Source organism: Odocoileus virginianus, chromosome 22 (assembly GCF_023699985.2).
Source record: "Odocoileus virginianus isolate 20LAN1187 ecotype Illinois chromosome 22, Ovbor_1.2, whole genome shotgun sequence".
Classification (NCBI taxonomy): Eukaryota; Metazoa; Chordata; class Mammalia; order Artiodactyla; family Cervidae; genus Odocoileus; species Odocoileus virginianus.
Window position 1 is genome coordinate 19299302 of NC_069695.1, and position 22148 is coordinate 19321449.

Below are 22148 nucleotides of genomic sequence, written 5' to 3' on the forward strand. Positions count from 1 at the left end.
TTTTCCCCTCTTCCCAAAGCCTGCCTTCGTCCCTGAGAAAGGGAGCAAGTTTAGTCAATTTCCTTGCTGGTTAGAAGCTCCAGTAAAGGATTCGATGGGAGAGAAGATTAGAGACTGAATGAAGTTGTCACGTTACCTGTGGATTTCACTGAACAGAAAAGTCACCATTTTCCAGGGATGATTCAGAGTTGCCAGCGGGTTCATGCCTAGAGTTAGGACAGCTCTAGCTATCAGTTAGTATAATAAGTACCAAGGGATTGTCTGCAATTTTGTTATAAATTTTTTCTCCTCTCCATAGGTGGTGCTTGGCACTTTTCGTTTAATGTGAAATTTTACCCACCAGACCCTGCCCAGCTCTCTGAGGATATCACCAGGTATTTGAAAGTTGGCTGTGAAAAAGTCAGTCATATTGGGGGCTGTCTTCTCTTAAATTCCGGGGAAGGGAGCAGGCTTAAACCTGGTGAACCTCTTAGTCCTCAGCGCCCAAAGGGCAAACAGAAGACAGCTGAATGGGAGCAAACATCTGATAAGAAGATTTGCCCAATCGTATCTGTTCACAGTTGAATCTTTGGTGTTAAGCTGATACTTCCCACTGCCTGACCCTGGTGGGGAAACACATGGAATTGAGATGCTGTCATCCTCCCACTGCAGTCAAATTGGATGGGATTCAGCCTGAAATAATATGGCAACTCCTGGTGCTCCTGCTTTAAAACTTGGAAATGTGTCTTCAGATGCATATGCCTTTGTATATAACCAGTCTGATATGTTGGTGGCTGTTTTGTGTATTTGTGTATGCGTACACACAGGCTTGCACACACACCCAAATACACATAAACATATGCACATTTAAGAGTTTACCTTCCATGCCTTCGGAATACGAGGAAAGCAATTAATTTGTTTTGGGGAAAGAACATTTAGAAAGGAATGTCGGCCTGGCCCAGTGGCTGAGCTTTGAGTGAAAGGAAGAATCTTTTTATGAAGTGATCCTGGGTTTGCTGCATGTGTTTTTAGGCCTCTTTGAGTGCTTTCTGCTTTGGAATCCCAGGTTTTCTCACTGTGTTTTGTAGTAAGTTTATAAGCAGTCAGAGTGATACTGCACAGTGTGGCTATACATCCTTCTTGGGAAGCTTTTCAGGAGAGAGAAATTACTCAAAAAGTTTCAGTCACTTGCTATGATGAAAAATAATTCCAGTAGACATGTCGGAGAAGAGGAAAAACTAGTTCCAGAAGATTTCTTTTATATTTCCATTAAATCAAAGAACAATTTATAGTTTCTTATTTATATATACGTTCTAGTAATGTTGAAGGACCATTTAATTGTGGCTAATTTGTGGTTAGACAGCCTGTATATACTTGGACACGGAATCTAGTGCATGATTCCTTTCTATTTACGTCATGTTTATTGTTGTTCAGTCGCTAAGTCCTGTTCAACTCTTTGTGACCCCACGGATGGCAGCACGCCAGGCTCCTCTGTCTTCTACTTTCTCCTGGAGTTTGCTTAAATTCATATCCATTGAGTTGGTGCTGCTGTCTAACCGAATAGAACCTGTGAATTTGTAGAAATTTTTGTATCTAGATTGCACAGCACTTATATCATCAGCTTTTAAAGCCATATTGAGAGGGGACCTTAAGACTTAATCATAGCCCTCAGCTTCAGCAGATTAACAGTCTGTTTCTTATGTGAAAAGTGCAAGGTATATTTTATTATTTATACTCATATGCTGGGCTGTGAAGAGTATCATTAAAATTCATCAATGTTCCCATTTACTGTGGAGTCTTCTGCAATTAGTATTATATCTGTAACTCTTAGAAGCAAACTAACAGAAGATAAAAGTCAACTATTAATGGAGATATTTAATATTGGCAAAATTATACCAAAGGTGTTCTGGATTCCACCCAGTTTAAAATTGTTTACTTTTAGTGATGAGATTTTTAAGTACAAATTCTTCAAAGTTAGTCTTCATAACAGTTGAATAAGTTATCAACATATTAAAAAATGAGACTTTAACACAGGAGAAGGCATCCACTATAAAGAGACCCTCATTTCAGGATGCAGGAGGTGGCAAGCCGTGTTTGTGATGGCACAGCCACTGTTTATCTTGGTCCTATGGCAGGACCTTTCATCTAGATAGCAAAATGAGCCGTCCTTTAGGTGTTGGGGCCTCATCATTATATTCAAGAGCACTGTTTTAATATAGAATTGCCTTCCCCCTGCCCAGAGAGCTTGACCTTCAACATCACCTTAATGTTAGAGGAACAGTCCGTAGGTTTCCTTTACCTCTTGCATCATGAATGCATCTGTGTTTGATGACGAACATGGAGTTGCCGCTAGATGCCCTTAAATATTACATTTTGTGGCCACGTGTATTTTCCTTTGGTATGGAGATCCAAGTAGAGATGCTGGACAGTGTATCCCAGCGGGTCGTTCTGCAGGGAGAGGCTGCTTGCTGCCCACTGGGGGCTGCGCGGGCCCCTTTCCAGTCTCCTAACTGACCTCCGCCCGCCCTCTGGCCCCGAAGGTACTACCTCTGCTTGCAGCTGCGCGACGACATCGTGTCCGGCAGGTTGCCCTGCTCCTTCGTCACGCTGGCCCTGCTGGGCTCCTACACCGTCCAGTCGGAACTGGGCGACTACGACCCGGACGAGTGTGGCAGCGACTACATCAGCGAGTTCCGCTTCGCCCCAAACCACACGAAAGAACTGGAAGACAAGGTCATCGAGCTGCACAAGAGCCACAGGTGAGCAGCAGGGGCCCCGAGAGCATCCTGTCTGAGCTGTGCTCAGTGGGTGGGCGTCCCCTGCACCGCCTGCTTCTCCTGGGACCTCCAGGTTAATGCCTTGAGGATGGGACACAGTGGAGTGAGGTTCTGGGTCTGATACATTCTGCGTAGTTGGAGCTTCTGCTCCCACTTAGGATGTCCTTGTGCTGTTTCAGCTAAAAGTCATTTTTCTGATATTCTCCCCCGTACCCCACCTCCCTTAGAGCACAAATCAGTGTCTCTCTGGGAACTTGCACATAAGCTAAGTAGGAAATATTACAGCCCCACCAGGTTCAAAGTCTTCCCTGGTGGCTCTGGGAGTAAAGAATCCGTCTGCAATGAGGGAGACCCAGGTTTGCTCTCTGGGTCAGGAAGATCCCCTGGAAAAGGAAATGGCAACCCACTCTAGTATTCTTGCCTAGAGAATTCCATGAACAGAGGAGCCTGGTGGGTTACAGTCCATGGGATCACAAAGAGTTGGACATGACTGAGCAACTAACACTTTCTTTCACCAGGTTTATTAAAAAAAAAACAGTGTTATAATTAATACTTTTCATTTCTTATCAGAGGAATGACGCCAGCAGAAGCAGAGATGCATTTTTTGGAAAACGCCAAAAAACTCTCCATGTATGGGGTCGATTTACACCATGCCAAGGTATACACTTTAACACTCCAGACTTTCTGATTTCATGGAAGTGTGTACAAGGCCCAGTTGTCACAAATGTTGTGTGCTAAGTTGCTATGTATACCCTTGTTCTGTACATCCACCAAGGCAGTCAGTAAATTCTTATTAAATTTTTAAAACTCTCTGAAAAGTTTGGGCTTCCCTGGTGGCTCAAATGGTAAAGAATCTTCCTGCAATGTTGGAGACCTGGGTTCGATCCCTGGATTGGGAAGATTCCCCTGGAGAAGGGAATGGCAACCCATTCCAGTATTCTTGCCTGGAGAATTCCATGGACAGAGGTTATAGTCTGTGGAATCACAGAGTCAGATACAACTGAGCTACTAACACTTTTATTTTCATAAGGTTTAGATGCTGTGACAAAGAATCAGTGCTTTGAAATAAGAGGATTATTTTGGAGTTCAAGTAAAGTTAGCCAGCCAGGCTAAGTCAATGGGGAGTTGTTGAGGCTGTATCTTGGTTCCAGGGTCTCGGGAAGAGAGAAGTTGGGGTTGGAAGATAGGCAGGTTGAGGTTGGGGAGAAAGTACTAGCTGCTTTTACTCCCTGTCACACTTTTCCTGGAATCGTTGTATTTTTCAACAGTGAGAGAGTGAGCATTGGAATGTTAGTCTGTTATCTAACAGCTATGAATAGAACCTTTCCTGAAATCTTGTATCATCAAAGCACAGAAGATATGGTAAGCTCTTAGAGATGGATTCTGGTCCTTCAGCAGTGTTGAAGAGATCCATGCTTGAAATTGGGGGGCAGCTGCTTCTGACTTGGACGGATACAATGGCGTCCTCCTGGTAGGGACATGCCTTGACTTCCGGTGGACAGAGTGGTATTGTCTCATGGTCCAGACCACACAAGAACGTGCATGTAACAGGTTGCCGGGCGAGCGAGTGTCTTATACAGTCAAGTTTGGGGCCAATAATTGAGGAAGGTTTTGGCAGGCTCTGTTTGGGCAAACATCTCAACAACGCTGGGGACCCCTGGGAGGGAAATACATGATCTTTCTGTTGATGCTGCATTTGGGAAGCTGATGGGCTTAGGATGAGTTTGGACAAGATAATAATGAGGAGCAAATGAGCGCCATTCTGACTAGGTTTGTCTGTGGATCATTTGTACATCACTCAGGATGAGCAACTTCTGAGGCCCAAAAGCCCCAACACGAGCAGGATCTCTGAGACTCGGCTGGGGCTTCACGGGCGGACGCTGGTACTGCAGAGCCTAGAGCCCCGACATCTGTGTGTAATTATAGCAGCAGGAGTAGCTCTGTTTACTTGCCAGTTAATTATTACAGGTTTTCACGTACTTGGCCCTCAGATCACATAGCGTTTCATAGTTTTGTCAGCTATAAGGTAGGGTGAGGAATTAGAAAACAAGGACACGTACTAAGATTGTTTTTCTCAGAGTTTTTCCCTGCATGGCCAAAAGATAAAGAAACAAGACAAAAATGAAGGTAGCTTAGAAACTGGAGTGAATCAAAAGCTATTTTTGATACATACGATGACTCACTCACTACCCAGGGAGAATAAATAAATGAAAGGTGAGGGCCTCTGTTTAGGAGAAGGGCAGCTCAGGATGTGTCACTGTTCCTATCAGGAAAAATGAAGCCACTTAACATGGCTGTAATGACTAAATTAAAATAGATGGCTGGTTTTTCATTCGATAATGTGATTTGAAATTAGGCCAATTAAAAAAGAAAGAATTAAGGAAGTGCCAGTGCCGCCTGTGATAGGATTTCATCTGAATGCTAAGTATAACAAACGATATGGTTATGGACTTCATTTTCTCCTGCAGCCGCCCTCCATCATTTCAAGGAGGAAATTTACCGAATTACATTAAAGCTAATTTCCGGTTATAAGTGAGATGCTTCTCTTCTGTGGATAGTATCGAAAGGCCCTGAGTTTTAGGACCTAGTTAGAAATTCTGAACTGTGATCTTGGACGCAACAGCTCTCAATGAAGAATAAATAACCTACATTCAGTGAAGGTGCCTTGTTTTGAAAAAACCTGTTTTTAATGCTTTGTTTTTTTCCTTAAGAAGACTGTCTCTGCTTGTTGGTCATTTAACATCACTCTGAATAGGCTCTGTCAGAGTCATTTATTTCATACAAGATTCAGAAATATAGATATAAATCCATATTGGATATCCTGTGGACCAGGAGATAATAAAGGATGGGGTTGGAACAGTGCTTTTAGATTAAGGAGTGGTAGATTTGTTTATTTTAAGTGGGACAGGCTGAGACTGTCCAGGTCTTTCATCAATGTTCCCTGCTAAACACACGTCCCCAAACACATGGTTATAGCTTTTGATACAGTTTGTCAAGTTACTGCCTCAATGCTATGGACTGCAGCAGAAACCTAGATACCAAAGTGAAAATCGCTCAGTTGTGTCTGGCTCTTTGTGACCCCATGGACTATACAGCCCATGGAATTCTCCAGGTCAGAATACTGGAGTGGATAGCCTTTCCCTTCTCCAGGGGATCTTCCCAACCCAGGGATAGAACCCAGGTCTCCCACATTGCAGGCAGATTCTTTACCAACTGAACCATAAGGGAAACCCCTAGATATCAAAAGTATCCTTTTTTTAATCAACAAGAACCTATTGGCTAGCACATGGAACTCTGCTCAATGTTATGTGGCAGCCTGGATTGGGGGTGGGGTTTGGGGGAGAATAGATACATGTGTATGTATGGCTGAGTCTCTTCACGCATCACCTGAAACTATCACAGCATTATTAATTGGCTATACCCCAAAACAAAATGTTCAAAAGAAAAAAAATAATAATCCATTTTTTGGTTGCTATGCCTTTAGTGAAATGGAAACATTCATCCAATTTTAAGCCCTGCTTATTCCTGACATTTTCTTTCTTCGTTTGCTTTTTCTTCCAACCCATTCGTAGTAGCTTAACATGTGCTAGGCAGGTGCCATGCTGAGCGCATAGGTCACTGAGATAAACAGCAGGTTCTCTACCAGCCTGGGTCGGGAGCAGGAGGAAGGGGAGTTTGGGGCAGCACACTTGCCTGCGGTGTGCTGGCCCCAGTGATGATATGGGGCCACCGGAGAAGTGAGTGTGTGTTGGAGGCCCTACAATTAGTTTCCCATCTTCTCATGGTTCAAAGACACTCATGAGTGATGTATAACCGATAATACTGGAAGAGGTTGTAAATGTCCAAAAGCGTGTTTCCTACACTAGTTCTTCATCACAAAGACCGTGACTCAGGAGCACTTATTCCAGCAGCCCTGCTCATGCACACATGTCTGCTTGAGGCCTGAGGGGTCACCTGGGTGGTCCCGAGAGCAGATCATCTGGATCTAAGCATCCACCATGCCCGCTATGTCCAGTGTCAGGTGAGAGCTCTGTAAACTGCACTTATAGTTACAGCCCTTGATAAATGGTGGGTGGTCTCTGAATTCCCCTGAAATCTGATTACGTTGTCATATCCTGCCATCAGTTCCTTCCGCCTCTCTAGAGTGAGGTCGTGTCTAATGGAGCAGTACGGTTCCAGGGAGAAATGTTTCATTTTAAGTCAATTAGATTGTATGTGTAACCTCACCATGCCCAGAGAGGGACCAGAATACTTATTTTGACTCTGGAAATGTTCCTTCTGTGCTTTGTACTGGCGGGACTTAGGATGTCAGTCCACCCACCCCCATGCGGATGAGTCAGAAGCCCCTGTCTGGATTCTTTTTCGTGTCTCTCCCCGCTTTGCTGGGGCTGCAGTGACTCAGTGAGACAGCCCTGACAATGACGTGTCCTCAGACCTCAGCTTTGCCTCTCCGTGACCCTGTTTTCCAACAGCCAGTGAGAAACGAGTGGGGGTCCCTGCCTCACACACAGCCCCGCCTTCTGCACTTTGTCCTTAGCCCACATAGGACACCACTGATACTCTCTTCACCCTGATCTCACCTGAACACAACACTGGGGGGACACAGACGGGTCGTGGGGTGTCTCCTGAGCTTCACATAACATCTCTGATGACCCCCGGGACCCCTCATCACACCTCCCTAGGAAATGACCTAAAGATGTAGTATGCAGGTAGCTAAAGCAAGTGCAAATACAGCACGATCCCCCTTTTGTTTTTGTTTTTTTTTTTTTAAAAAGGCCTAGGACTTCCCTGGTGGTCCAATGGTTAAGACCTTCCAATGCAGGGGATGTAGGTTCAATTCCTGCTTGGGGAGCTAAGGTCCCCACATGCCTCGCAGAGAAAAGCAATAATGTAACAAATTCAATAAAAGACTTTAAAAAAAATCTGCATCAAAAAAAAATCTATTAAGAACAAACCTATACATATATATTAAGTGCCTCTGTATTTTTTGTACGTGAACCAAGTGATTAAGTGAGCACCAATGGGTGGTGAGTGTATGTTGGGGGCCTGTTGGGGAGGAGGTGCAGACTTTAAAAAACTATTTTATACTCAAATTTTATAATGGTATATTAAAAAAATCAAGGCTCTTTTTAAAACAACAAACCCTAAAACACTCATAGTAAAGGATGGGGCCTGTCTGCTAGTGTCCATATTAGTTAAGTACTGCCCCTGGAAACAGGCTGCTCATATTCAGCTGGGATGGAAATCTAACCTTTCTGTGCCTTGGTCTTCTTGCCTATAAAGTAGGAATAATAAGAGCAACTAGCTCAGAACAATGCTAGTGAAGATTAGTAATGTATGCGGTCCGGCCAGGCCTGGCACCCAGCGACGAGACCCAGGCTCTGAACACCACTGTGATTAACACACCTTCACCTGGGTGATGTTCTCTATGTGCAATGTGGACATCGAAAGTCCAAGATGCCTGGGTGAACAGAGTTTCCGCTAACAGATCTCCATAGCAATGAATATCTTCATCAGAAGGCTATTATTTAGTGGTAATGTGTTTTAAATGGCTGCAATATTTTTCATACTTAAATCTGAGCTACAGGCAAGCCTTTTATAGGTTCCAACCTGGAGGCTTAAATAGTGTACCCAGCCATAAATGGAAATAGATGAGTTGCTCATCCTTCTTTTCTTTTTTGAATCTTGTCTTTTATACTGGGGTACAGCAGATTAACAATGTTGGTAGTTTCAGCTGAACAGCCAAATGAAATCGAAAGTAGCTCAGTCGTGTCTGACTCTTTGTGATCCCATGAACTATGCAGTCCGTGGAATTCTCCAGGCCAGAATACTGGAATGAGTCGCCTTTCCCTTCTCCAGGGGATCTTCCCAACCCAGGGATCAAGCCCACGTCTCCTGCATTGCAGGTGGATTCTTTACCAGCTGAGCCACCAGCCCAAACAGCCAAGGGATTCAGCAATACATAGACACGTATTACGTTTTAACTGTCTTTCTAGATGACCATTTTTGTAGATGCATTATTTTTCTCTATGGCTTTGATACTCTAACTTTGTCTTCTAAAAGATAGCATGTAGTTGAATCCAATTTAGGCCTCTGTTATCATTCATTGATCTCTTTATTCTTGTGCCATGTATCACATGATGCAATTGCATTTCATTTAAAATATACTTTGATACCTGATAAGCCTAGGACTCCTTCATTACCATTCCTTGTTTCTCGCTGCTGTTTTTCAGGATTCTGAGGGAGTCGACATCATGTTAGGAGTGTGTGCAAGTGGTTTGTTGATATATCGTGACCGACTTCGCATCAACAGATTTGCCTGGCCAAAGGTTCTAAAAATTTCATACAAACGGAACAACTTTTACATTAAGATCCGGCCAGGAGAGGTAGGTAGACCCCAATTTGCATGTACGTTGGGAAGAAAGTTACCAAAGAACCAAAAGAAAATTTTTCTAAATTTTTTTTAGTAGAAATTTACCTGGCCAGCAGCTTTATTAGGATAACTTTGTGACAGTAGATAGTCAATAAAAGTATTTGATAGAAATGTTTAAGAAGAGTTCAAAAATGAAAATTCATAATTACATTGTTATTTGCACCCATGGACTTTATTTGTGGGTTACCCTAGTGTAGTGGATCAGTGGTAAAGAAGCCGCCTGTCAATGCAGAAGTGGGTTCTATCCTGGGTCAGGAAGATCCCCTGGAGAAAGAAATGGCAATCTACTCCTGTATTCTTACCTAGGAAACCCCATGTACAGAGGAGCCTGGTGGGCTTCAGTCCATGGGGTCTCAAAGAGTCAGACATGGCTTAATGACTGAACAACAGCAACTCTTATTTGTAAAATATTTAATAATAAAATAAAAAATAAAAGTTTGTCTATTTAATCCTAAACCAAGAGGTTTAAAGACTTTTCTGATAAGATTAATGAATGTGAAAGACAAAAGAATGATCAAACAGAAGTTTAAATCCCCTGCTCACGTGTTTGAAACATGGCAGGACATAGTGAGTTATAGCCAACTGCCTAAGAGAATTTACTGTAGGTTTGTCCAAAAAACAGTAATGCATAAAATCTTGTCTTCCCTTTTTATTGTTTTGTTCTAATTTTTCCCCACTGCATACATTAATTGAATGATTTTTTTCCTTTTGCATATTTTAGTGTAAAAGCAGGATTCATGAATAATGCTTTGTATTTTTTTTGTGCTGTGGTAGAAAAGACACTTAGTTGCTAAACCTCTTTGTGAATTAAGAATAGATTTCTTCCCCATCTGTCCTGTTGTGCTGTCTCTGCATCCTCTGTCTTTGTCCTCCAAATCTGATAGCATCCTAAAGGGAATAACATAGAGATAGTGTGCTTCAAAGTGTAAGAAAGATTAGAGAAAGCAAAACTGGGTGTAAATTATGCAAGTTCAGTAGCCTGATACATTTCTCCTCTTTCGTTTTTCAATCAGAGAGACTAATGAAAGAATCAGAATTGTTAACTAATCTTTGCTCCTTAGGCAGAAACATCCGTGATTAACTTACAGCCTCCTAGTGGTTCCATATCTGTTTCTTGCCAACATTGTACTTGTTCAGTCACTAAGTCATGTCTGACTCTTTGTGATCCCATGGACTGCAGCATACAAGCTCCTCTGTCCTCCACTATCTCTTGGAGTTTGCTCAAATTCATGTCCATTGATGCCATCATGTCTGGTGATGCCATCTAACCATCTTATCCTCTGCCACACCCTTTTGCCTTCAGTCTTTCCCAGCATCAGCGTCTTTTCCACATAATATATAGTAAGTATCTGCTGTTATCTCATAACAGATAATATATATGTCCAATTTCTAATGAAAGTAGTTAATATAATGGAAGTAGCCCTGATTGCAGCTAATCTAGTCTCTACATTTTCTGATAGAATATAAAATTACCTCCTGTCTTCGAAATCAACTTCTCCACGGGTGGAAAATGCAATTTCAAGCATCACTATATGGAGTATAATGGTTACAGTAGTTCATAACACTATACTGTATATTTGAAATTGCTGGTAGAATAGATCTTAGAAGTTCTTATCATAAGAAAACAAGATTGTAACTCTGTGCGGTGATGGATAATTAATTTGCCTCATATGGTAGTCATTTCACAAAATGTACAAACATCAAAACATTATGTTGTACAGCCAAAGCTAATATAATGTTATATATCAGTTTTGTTTTCAAAAGTTTAAAGAATCAGACTATAAAGCAGGCAATCGTGTTTCCTGTAAATATAGAGTCAAACTTGTATTTGAAGACTGAAATAATCTACAAGCTTTTCATATTAAATACATGAAATTAAATTCATTTTTTATATTTCCTTAAGACTGCATGTTATGACCAAGATATATTTGATTTATGAAGCATTTATTAAGTGAGCATCTATCTATTGCCAAGAACTGTGTTGGGCCAGCTTCCCAGGTGATGCTAGTGGCAAAGAACACGCCTGCCAATGCAGGAGACATATGAGACTCGGGTTTGATCCCTGGGTCAGGAAGATCCCCTGGAAGAGAGCATGGCAAGCTACTCTAGTATTTTTGCCTGGAGCATCCCTTGGACGGAGGAGCCTGGTGGGCTACATTCCAAAGGATTGCAAAGAGTCGGACACAACTGAAGCGTGAATTTTCACAACCCTGAATATTCATTGGAAGGACTGATGCTGAAGCTGAAGCTCCAATACTTTGACCACCTGATGCGAAGAGCCGACTCGTGGGAAAAGACCCTGATGCTGGGAAAGATTGAGGGCAGGAGGAGAAGAGGACGACAGAGATGATTGAATGGCATCAGTGGACTCGAGACTGAGCAAACTCTGGGAGATGGTGGAGGACAGAGAAGCCTGGTGTGCTGCAGTCCACGGGGTCACAAAGAATGGGACACAACTGTGTTGGGCATTGAGGATAGAAAAATAAATATGACCTTGTTCCTGTCCTGGAGGGAGTTTCTGTTTTGCAGAGAAACAGGCTGAGACAGTTGGAATCACAGAGTCATGATCCAAGTGTGATAATATTCCTTAAATGAGGAGTGAACGTAGTGTGAGGGGCCAGAAGGGGAAGCCAGAGCAATGCATCAGGAGACCACCATGAGCCTTGGGAGCTTTAAACTGGGATGTGACATACTCGGTGGATATTTTGGGATAAGATTCAGTGACTTAGTAATGTGATATGATGGGACCTAAAGTAGGGCAGAGGCTGTGGGAATAGACTGGAAGGAGCACATTTGAGAGAGAGAGGTGTCAGAGGCAGAGCCCGTGGGCCCTGCAGACAGGATGCAGGAAGGATCAAAGGAAGAAAGAAGAGGGTCCAGTAAAATCAGAGGGCTTTGGGTTTGCATGAGCGAGGTTGATGGCGATGATATTAGATAAGAAAGAAAAGTGGGGAGAGTTTCAGAAAAAAAAAAAGATTGACATTTCTTGGCAACAGAGTTTTGGGTAATGGTGATCCTTGCATAGTAAGAAATAAAAGATTTGAAGAGTGTCTTCAACTGTATAATACATTTTATTCAAGGCCTTAGGCCTGGAAGAAATTACCGAAAAACAAGTAATTCTTATTCAACGAGGAACAAGCTGGGGAAAGCCCCTAAGACAAAAATTATGGGTAGCGCCACTTTTTCTTTGGCCTTTTTGGCTAAGAGCAAGTGTAGTATAGGGCTTCCTTGGAGGCTCAGTGGTAAAGAATCTGCCTGCTAATGCAGGAGCTTCAAGAGACACAGGTTCAATCCCTGGGTGAGGAGGGCATGGCAACCCACTCCAGTATTCTTGCCTGGAGAATCCCATGGACAGGGGAGCCTGGCTGGCTACAGTCCATGGGATTACAAAGAATCAGAAACTGAGCGTGCACAGACACAAACCACTTTTAAGGGAGGGGTTGGCAGAAGAGGGCCAGATGCAGATGAAGAAAAGCATCCAGAGAAGAAAAGAATGACCAGAAACAGTCATGGCTTATAAGTAAGGGAGATGAGATGCAGTGGATGTGGTTCACCAGCAGAACCAAATGGAGCAGAGGAGCCTCTCGGATGAGAACAGAGAAAAGTGGGTTGAACTTGACAGTCAGCTCCCGTTGAGACAGTAAGAGCTCAGAAAGGAGTGAGGACCTGGCAGGTGGCACCCCGCTGAGGAGTGGACGAGAGAGGCTTCTCTCCTGCCCCTCAGCCCTGATCCTGCTTCTGCAGAAACAAGCTCAGAGAACATCCTCCCCGGCCTCACTTCTTACAACCATATTTATAAGCTGAGAAGAAAGAATGAGAAGGAATTACTGGTGGCACAAAGGCTCCGAAGAAGTCGAAAGAAGTGAATCCAAAGCACAGAGAAAGACAAACATTCAAAAGTGCTGGGCCCTTTCTCATCCTTGTGCTGAGGAGACTCTTCTGAAAACCCCGCCCTCAGCATCACAGTGTGCGGTCCTTCAGCATAGCGTGTGGTCCGTGTGAGATGCAGGATGAACACATGGAAGATGGTTTACTTGAGGCCCCTGGTCCTTGGCCTGTCAGTTGACTGGGTCCACTGGATGGGGTGAGTTCCATGACCACCCCATGACCATCAGAGAGAGGGAGAATTTGGGGAAAGCAACTGCATTTACAGTCACCCTTGAAGTTCCTCCCCATCTCCCCCGCCCAGTCCCACTCAACGAACAAGGAAGAGAGGGGTCCAGCATCATGAAAGCTCACATGCCTTGCCCAGGACCCCTCCCTTGGTTCTTTGCCATGGAATTTCCTTTTGCTGTTGATTATACCAGTAGTCTGGTGGGTTTGAGCTCTATGGGGAAGGCTTTACTGTTTAAGATGATTGCCCTCTGGTGGCCTGATGGATCCTGTCTTCAGAAAAATTTTTTTTAATTATTGAGTATTTGCCATAATAATATTAAAATCTGTTACTCAGGAAATTAGCTATTTCACTTTGGAGTGAATGTCATCTCAAGTCTACATACTGACAAATATGAAAATGCCTTCTCCCAATCTTTGATCTTATGCAGTCGGGCCTTCTCATCCCAAGATTCTGCATCTGTGGATGCAACCAATCATGGATCAGAAATATTCAGGGGGAAAAAATATTCCAGAAAATTCTGAAAAGCTAAAAACTTGAATTTGTTGCAACTATTTCCATAGCATTTTACATTGTATTTCAACTCTTCCCCTAGATTTACATTGTGTTAGGTTTTATAAGTAATCTAGAGATGATTCAAAGTCTGTGGGAGGGTTGCGTATGTTATATGCATATACTAGGCTATTCTATGTAAGAGACTTGAGCATCGATGGGTTTTGTTATCCAGGGAGGGCCTGGAACCTGTCCCCTTGGATCTTGAAGGACAACTGTGTATAGTGTTGGGAGATATTAGCATCTAACATGATAATCCATGTTGTTGTTCTTGTTCAGTCGCTCAGTCGAGTCTGACTCTTTGAGACCCCATGGGCTGCAGCACGCCAGGCTTCCCTGCCCTTCACTATCTCTCAGAGCTTGCTCAAACTCACGTCCATTGAGTCAGTGATGCCATCCAACCATCTCATCCTCTGTCACCCCCTTCTCCTCCTGCCCTCATTCTTTCCCAGCATCAGGATCCTTTCCAATGAGTCATCTCCTCACATGGGGTGGCCAGAGTATTGGAGCTTCAGCTTCAGCGTCAGTCCTTCCAATGAACAAATAAAATCGGCGATGTCTGATACCAAGTCATCAGATACATAGAATATATGCATATTTCTAGACCAGATAGATACAAGGAGAGTCTGTCATCCTGAGGCTGCTGTAGACTCGAAATGTTTTATTCATTTCTGTGTGTTCCACCTGAGGTCATGATGTCAGAGAGAAACCATGAAAATTAGGCTTAAACGATCAGGACAAATTGGTCTCTGGAAGGAATACAAATTCTCTCCTTTTCTGCATTTAGTTTTCATAAGATTAATCCTTGTACATGAAACATTTACTACATGCATAATGTGGTTGTCTGTACCTGCAGTGTTTTGATATTGATATAAGATTTTTTTTTTAAATGAATGAATGTGTAGAGCATGAAATCTGTGTAGAGCATGAAATCTGTATATAGCAATTGATTTAGGGAGTAGAGAAAAATTTATGGGTACTATTTTTATTTTGTATGTTATTTGCTTTCATGTTATTTATGACTCCAAACTTCACTATGCTCTCCAACATTTTTTTTTTAATTTAGTTTGAACAATTTGAAAGCACCATCGGGTTTAAGCTGCCAAACCACCGAGCTGCCAAGCGTTTATGGAAAGTGTGTGTAGAGCACCATACATTTTTCAGGTGGGTTTTTTCCTAAGGAAGTAGAGTGATTGGAATCACCTTACTGAAAAAGCTGGTTAGAAAGAATACGGCAGCAAAATTCTGTCCTTCAAGTTTGTTGCCATCAGATTCCTTGATAAATCCTAAAGACTTCTGACTAAATTTGAAGGGTTTTTCTTTAGCTGTCTGATAGTTACCTGTCTTATCACCCCCTTTATTATCTTTAGTGGCTTTCCCTGTTTTTAATAGGATGTCCATTTCAGATGACCAGTCCATTCCTTGCTATTTCAATAACTTTTCAATAACCTCAACTCCTCTGCTCACACGCAGTAAAGCTGTCAGAGTTACATCTACAAAATAACAAATTATCACCGTTCACCAATATCACCTATTTAATTGCTCGTTGGGTTTGTAGAACCACAGACCCTCCAGTTCCATGGGATGGTCAAGTTCACCTAGTCCCAGCTCCACCCCGCATTGCGTGTCTACAGCATCCCTAGTTGATACTCACTGTGTGAATTGGCTTTTTTTCTTACAAAATCAGATTCATTGAATTGCAGGTTGGCTCTTAAACCTGTGGTGCACAGAGCCCTTTACCTTTCCGAACAGAGTAAGTAATGAGCATTCCTGGGGCTTTCCTGGTGACTCAGTGTTAAAGAATCCTCCTGCCAATGCAGGAGACACAATTTTGATCCCTGGTCCAGGAAGATCCCACAGACCACAGAGCAAATGCACCAAGCCCATGCAGCGCAACTATTGAACCGGTGCTCCAGAAGCTGGTAACTGCAACTCCTGAAGCCCGGGTGTCCTAGAGCCCATAGCCCCCGCTCCCCACACCTAGAGAAAAGCCCACACAGCAAGGATAACCCAGCACAGCCAAAATAAGAAAAAAAGAAGTTAGCATTCCTGATGTATAGCTTAATCATCTTTCCGATGTTTTTCCTTTAATCTGTAGACTGTTGTTACCAGAAGCGCCTCCAAAGAAGTTCCTCACCTTGGGTTCCAAGTTCCGTTACAGTGGCAGGACACAGGCCCAGACCAGAAGAGCCAGCGCGCTGATAGATCGTCCAGCCCCGTACTTCGAGCGCTCGTCCAGCAAACGTTATACCATGTCTCGCAGCTTGGATGGAGGTAGGCACCGCTCGTAAGGATCGCTAGCGGCCACCAAATAGTGTGAGACCATCATGAGCCTTTGATGGGACATTGTTGCTCTAGGATAGTATGGAATGAAAAGCACTTGTTGGTCTTTGACCAAATGGAAAATTTTAACTAACCCCTAACCTCAAAAAAAACTTTAGTGACTTCCACTGGCTATCCAGTGGTTAAGACTTCATGCTTCTACACAGCAGGCACAGATTCGATCCCTAGTCAGGGAACTGAGTTCCCACATGCCTCATGGCATGGGTAAAAAAAAAAAGGTGCCTCTGTGAGTCCAATGTCTGCTGTTCTATGCTTAGGTGCTCAGTTGTGTCTGACTCTTTGCAACCCCATGGACTGTAGTCCACTAGACTCCGCTGTCCATGGGGATTCTTCAGGCAGGAATACTGGAGTGCATGGCCGTGCCCTCCTACAGGGGATCTTCCCAGCCCAGGGGTCAAACCCAGATCTCCTGCATTGTGGGCGGATTCTTTACTGTCTGAGCCACCAGGGAAGCCATGGTAGATTTATGTAAAATCACACAAAAAATGGTATTTGGAGAATGAGGCAGCTTTCATAAGTTGGCACCCTGAATTTGGAGAAGGATGCTCTTATTCTTCAATATAGGAATCACATACTTATATATAATTTGCTTCTCTCACCAGCAGATCTTAAATGATTATCAGGTTTATTTTAGATCATTTGGTTCAGAAAGAAAACTGCATTAAATGTATCTCTTGTTCCTTTAGAAATGTCAGCAGTGAAATGTGACTTTTATCTGTCAGTGGATAATAGCTTATAGGAACGATGACATTCAAATAACAGTGAAGGGCTCCAAGTGACCTCCTCTTGGTTTATATTAATCATTCCAGCAGATGGGCTGGGAGGGTGGCTGTAAAGATCCTCCAGCTTTAAGTCAGGTGTTTGGGTATGATGGGGAAAGAATCACTCCATCACTTAAGTAACATTTTTAAGGCATAAAAGGGAGTCTTTAGCAAGTTTCTGCCTCATGGGGCAGTTTTATGTGGCCATGTAGAGTTACACACAGGTGTGCTTTTCTGCTCTAAGACATGCCAGCTAAAGTCAGAACATCTGTATCCTCAGAAGTGAGATCCACAGGGCAGAAGCCGAATGTGATCGCCATGCCAGGTACAGCGCTTTGTGCCAGGGACTTGAGTATCCACAGCTTTTGGTTGTCCTCGAGGTCCTGGAACCATCCCCTCCAGACTCCAGGGGATGACTGTGAGTCTTGACTTAGGCCCCAGGCCTCTGTCTCCTAACCCAGAGCTCCTGGACGTGAGATGTGTTATAGGGACCTTGTCCTGGGCACATACAAAGTGATGTTTCTAGCATGAGTATATGATTTTAATAATAAACGAAAGCATAAATAGAATCAAAAGTTATTATTACTGATGCCTGGGGTCACCTCCCCCCTGACCTCTGCCTTCAGCACACCATAGAGTCTCGGTCCTTCCTTCCCTTTTGCCAAGCCCTGACATGGCTGTTGGGGTGACATACTCCCCAAATTCCTTGACTTAAAAGACTATATTGCATTGATGTTGTTAGAAATTCTGATTCCAGAAAGAGATACAAATGTGAATGAGGTGAGATAAAGAATCCTATAATGCTGCATCTGAATATATCTGTCCATGGTATTCTCCAGGCCGGAATACTAGAGTGGGTAGCCTTTCCCTTCTCCAGGGGATCATCCCAACCCAGGGATCAAACCCAGGTCTCCCACATTGCAGGTGGATTCTTTACCAGCTGAGCCACAAGGGAAGCCCAAGAATACTGGAGTGTGTAGCCTGTCCCTTCTCCAGCAGATCTTCCCAATGCAGGAATCAAACCGGGGTCTCCTGCGTTGCAGGCGGATTCTTTACCAACTAAGCTATCAGGAAGCCCAACAACATGAAGTCATAATTTGTAGCTCTTAATTCTTGGCTCTGTCCACTGAAGGGGCTAAGAAGCCATGATATCCAACAGCTGAGCACACTGAATGCCTACATCTTACTTCCCCAGCGTGTCCCCTGCCCCTGCCACCGCCTTCTGTGCTTATGCCTGTGTGGGTATAGACACAGTTAGAAAAATATATACCAAAGAGTTTGCAGTGACAGTGGAATAAGGAGGGTGGGCAGTGAGCAGACTGAAGAAAAGAAGAGGAAAGTCTGTGTAAATTGACTTGCTGCCATGACCAAGAACTCCTTTTGCAGTTTGCAGATTCTGACGACGTGAATAAAAGCAATACACATAAAATGAAAAAAGAGTATACTGTCCCAATGGAGTACTTTATAAGAAGTTCATAGAAATTTTTAAAAAGTTTATAGAGGGAGTCAAACTTATGTTATTAGTGCTCTGTTCCTCGTATAAGTTCCGTTAGTGAAGTGGGAAGAACGCTCACCTGGTGTGGATAAATCCAGGCCCGCGTCCAGACCCTTTCCTTGGACGGCAGTGGGTGAGTGGCTGACCGTCTGCAGGTCCCAGCTTTAGGCGCCGTCTGTGAGATGGCATCATGGCCGCCTCCGGCAGAGTCGTCGCAAAGAGTGAATAAGACGCTGGTGAAAGCAGTCTTTTTCCAGATGTGCTCCTGATCCCTCAGCAGGTATATTGAGAGTCATTCTTTAGGCTCTTGTGAGCTGGCCTAGGAAGAAGGTCAGTTACCTTTCCCTACCTTCTAGAAGAGTGTCCCATTTTTAGAATCTCTGAGAACCAAACTTTGGGGAAACACTGTTTACTAGGGCGTTCGAAGTTGAATTTTGAAAGTTCACATTCGCAGTGGCACCTTCTCCCTGTATCATCTCATCTGCTCTTTAAAGCATCTGTGTAAAGGGGTGTGTGTTCTTCAAGTCAGTGTTGGCGGAACTCGTGTAGAATCACGGCTTTTTCCCCTGAATGCCCTTCACGTGGTTCTGTGATGTGAACCCAAGGGGACACATTTGCTGTGAATGCTGTTTTCCTTGTGACCCTCTGTGTGATGGTGATTGCTGAGAAGACAGAAGCCAATTGTGAAACCAGTGTACTAATTCCTTGCTGTGTCTCTCTCTCTCCCCCTGCCCAAAAGTGACGCTAGTATGTGTTGTCTCTCACTCTCTGGGGTCCTGCCAGTTCTCGTATGTTTTCTGTGCTGCTCCGTGGGGGACCACGGCTGCATGTTGGAATAGCTACTGCTTTTTGCAAGGTTGCGTCTTCTATGAGAAAAGCCTAACAAGCTTTTTTAGGAAACTGTGTCTCATACAAGCTTTTTCGTCAGTAGATGGAGATGTAAAATATCTTAGTGAAGGTATTTTAGTGAAATGGTTTACTGTTCAAAGGATTTCAGAGTTTTTTTCTTACATTTATGTTTTTAACTCCCAAAAAAAGGAAAGCAGATTAAATTTTGCCTGAGATTTGAAAAGCTACCTTTTTAAATTTTAGTAAATTTTATAGTACCTAAAACCTAAAAGAATGAGGAACAAATTTCAAAAATATAACTAAATCAGGTATCTCTTTCACTAAGACATTTTAGCTGGGAGGAAAGGCTGGGTCTCGCATCTCTTACGTTTGCATGCTTAGCAGTTGCATGAATTTCATTAGCAATGTTTGTCTTCCTTTCCCTAAATAGCAGAGTTGAATGAATGTATGCACATCGTGGCAGTTTTTTTTTTTAATGCAGTAAAAATTAAAACATTTCTGCACTTGAGTTGAGCAGAGTTGCCATCCGCATTGCATCATCTCTGCTGAGATGGCTGCTTTTCAGTATCACTTAGGTAGCTTTTATATTGTAGGAGAGAAAGACTTTTCAACCACTAATAACAATAGTAGTAGTAGCAATAGTAATAATAATTAAAAAAAATTTTAGTGCTCCTCAATGACTGGCAGTTCCAAAGATGTGTTCAGAGTCAAGTGTACTAGGGCCGTTGTCTGTCTCCTGTTAGTTGTGGAACTTGCCTTGAGTGCCGCTGCCCAGCCGGTTTACTCTGTGGGAAAGAGGTTCAGCAGTCGCTCAGTAGCCCCCTCTTTCCACTCACATCCACCCTCGCACACACGCTTACCAGAGAGCCTGCGAGTGGATGAACACTGCTGGTGGCTTCAAGAGATGAGCATTGAAATCACGCTTAGACGCAGTCACGGGTGACAGAAATATGAAACTGCAGTGTTGCTTAGATGAGAATACCTGCAACACTGATGTGTCTTTTGAAGAGAAACCTGGTGCTTTATTGGGGGGGGGGGGGGGTTGTTTGTTTTTTCCTGTAATAGGACAATGGGTGGCGTCCATCCTTCTTCTGACTTAACTATCTCGGACTTTATTTCTCCGATTGTATCTGCTTTTAGCATCAGTGAATGAAAACCATGAAATATACATGAAGGATTCTGTGTCCGCTGCAGAGGTTGGTACTGGCCAGTACATCACCACAAAGGGCATGTCTCAGACCAACTTGATCACCACTGTGACTCCGGAGAAAAAGGCCGAAGAGGAGCGGGACGAGGAGGAGGACAGACGGAAAAAAGCAGAGGAAGCCACGCCGGTCGCTGCCATCCGGCACGAGGGAAAGGTACATCTCCCCTCTGCCTCCCAGGGCTCCTGCAGATTCCAAAGAACTCCTGAATGGTGCTGAGAATGTGAAGCAGGAATGTGTGCATAAGACTTAGGCTGACTCATAGCTCAGCATTAGTCACATTCATACTACCAGTCTTTATTATTTCTTCTGTCCACAGTTTTCCTCTGAAAGATCCCTTTTTAACTTTTTGAAACTTCTTATTGAACAACTTAGGTGCTATGTAAGACTTTCAACAGCTGTCCTGTCTGTAGATCTTAAAAATACATTTGGTGGCATATTAACACATTTATTAATGTTTGGGCTTACAGTTCAGAACTGCCACTAAAGCTGTTTTCTTTGTTTCTGGCCCCATTCTCCTACCCAAGGGCTGTGTATTTATCTAGATGTACAGTATTGATTTTGCCATACTCTTGGCTGCAAGTAACTAAGTGACCACAACCTGCATTTTCATACACTGTTTACTCTCTTAGTCTTTTGATTTTAACCTCATCATCAAAGCAGCCAGTGGATATATTTTGGAAAAGGGTTAAGGCAGAAGGTCTCAGGGGAGATGGAGGGTAAACTTGCCAGTCATTTCTCCAGGGTGCTTGATTCGCTGAATTCGGTCACTTCATTTCATCTGAAATTCAATTTATTTTAAAAAAATAAACATGATTATTTCTGGAGCTCCAATACTACAAAGCAACTTTTTGAGAAAATGAATGTCAAAAAACATGTAGATAGCATCTGTCTGGTTTCAGGTTATGTATCTCACAGAGCAGCTCCCATAAAAGTCAAAAAACACAGTAGGAGGTTTATATATATTAATCATGGAAATCCAGGAATGTACAGGGGGAAAGGAAACTGCAGAATAAAAATGCTGTGTAACTTAGAGGTGATGCTAAAATTGGGGTAAATTTGATTCAAAAGTGCTCTTTTGCAGGTGGGCTCTTCAGATGTAGAGGCTGGGGTGGGAAACTCCCCTGGGGCTCTGTAGAAAATACTCCTTTTGGTAAGAACTCAACAGTGACTTCTGAACGGGCAGACTGGCAAACATTTCATCATTCTGTTTATGATAGAACATCCCAGTGACCCAGTGTACAGCCCTTTTCTTAGGGTAAGATTAACTTATTTGCCAAACTCAAAGACAGGACGTAACAAGAAGGATATCTGGCTCACTTAAGCTACGAAAATGTGCATTGTTCTGAATTTCGTTTTCACACACCTCCTCCTTTTCAGTTAAGGCGGGTTTTAACTAGGTCTTGATCAGAAGATGATAATATGCTTGAAAACCAGTGCGTCCCATGATTTCTGGAAGTCGCCCAGGCTAACACTCCACTTTCAGGGATGTGTAAATAAGTTGAAAATGAAAGTGTTAGTCGCAGTTGTGTCTGACTCTTTGTGACTCCGTGGACTGTAGCCCACCAGGTTCCTCTGTCCATGGGATTCTCCAAGCAAGAATACTGGAGTGGGTTGCCATGCCCTCCTCCAGGGGATCT

The 22148-nt window shown here is 43.2% G+C and overlaps 1 protein-coding gene across 16 annotated transcripts in view; it reads left to right on the forward strand.

The window, feature by feature from the left end:
• Window positions 1–22148, forward strand: part of EPB41L3 (erythrocyte membrane protein band 4.1 like 3) — a 226561-nt gene that overhangs the window by 175166 nt on the left and 29247 nt on the right. For 11 of the 16 annotated variants that reach the window (XM_070452674.1, XM_070452675.1, XM_070452678.1 and 8 more), the window contains 7 exons: window positions 299–374; window positions 2520–2738; window positions 3327–3414; window positions 8990–9142; window positions 14922–15019; window positions 15954–16129; window positions 20444–20664. In XM_070452674.1, the coding sequence (XP_070308775.1) occupies window positions 299–374; window positions 2520–2738; window positions 3327–3414; window positions 8990–9142; window positions 14922–15019; window positions 15954–16129; window positions 20444–20664 (1031 nt within the window). The remainder of the gene's footprint in view (window positions 1–298; window positions 375–2519; window positions 2739–3326; window positions 3415–8989; window positions 9143–14921; window positions 15020–15953; window positions 16130–20443; window positions 20665–22148) is intronic. The other 5 variants (XM_070452677.1, XM_070452683.1, XM_070452687.1 and 2 more) reach the window with 1 other exon arrangement.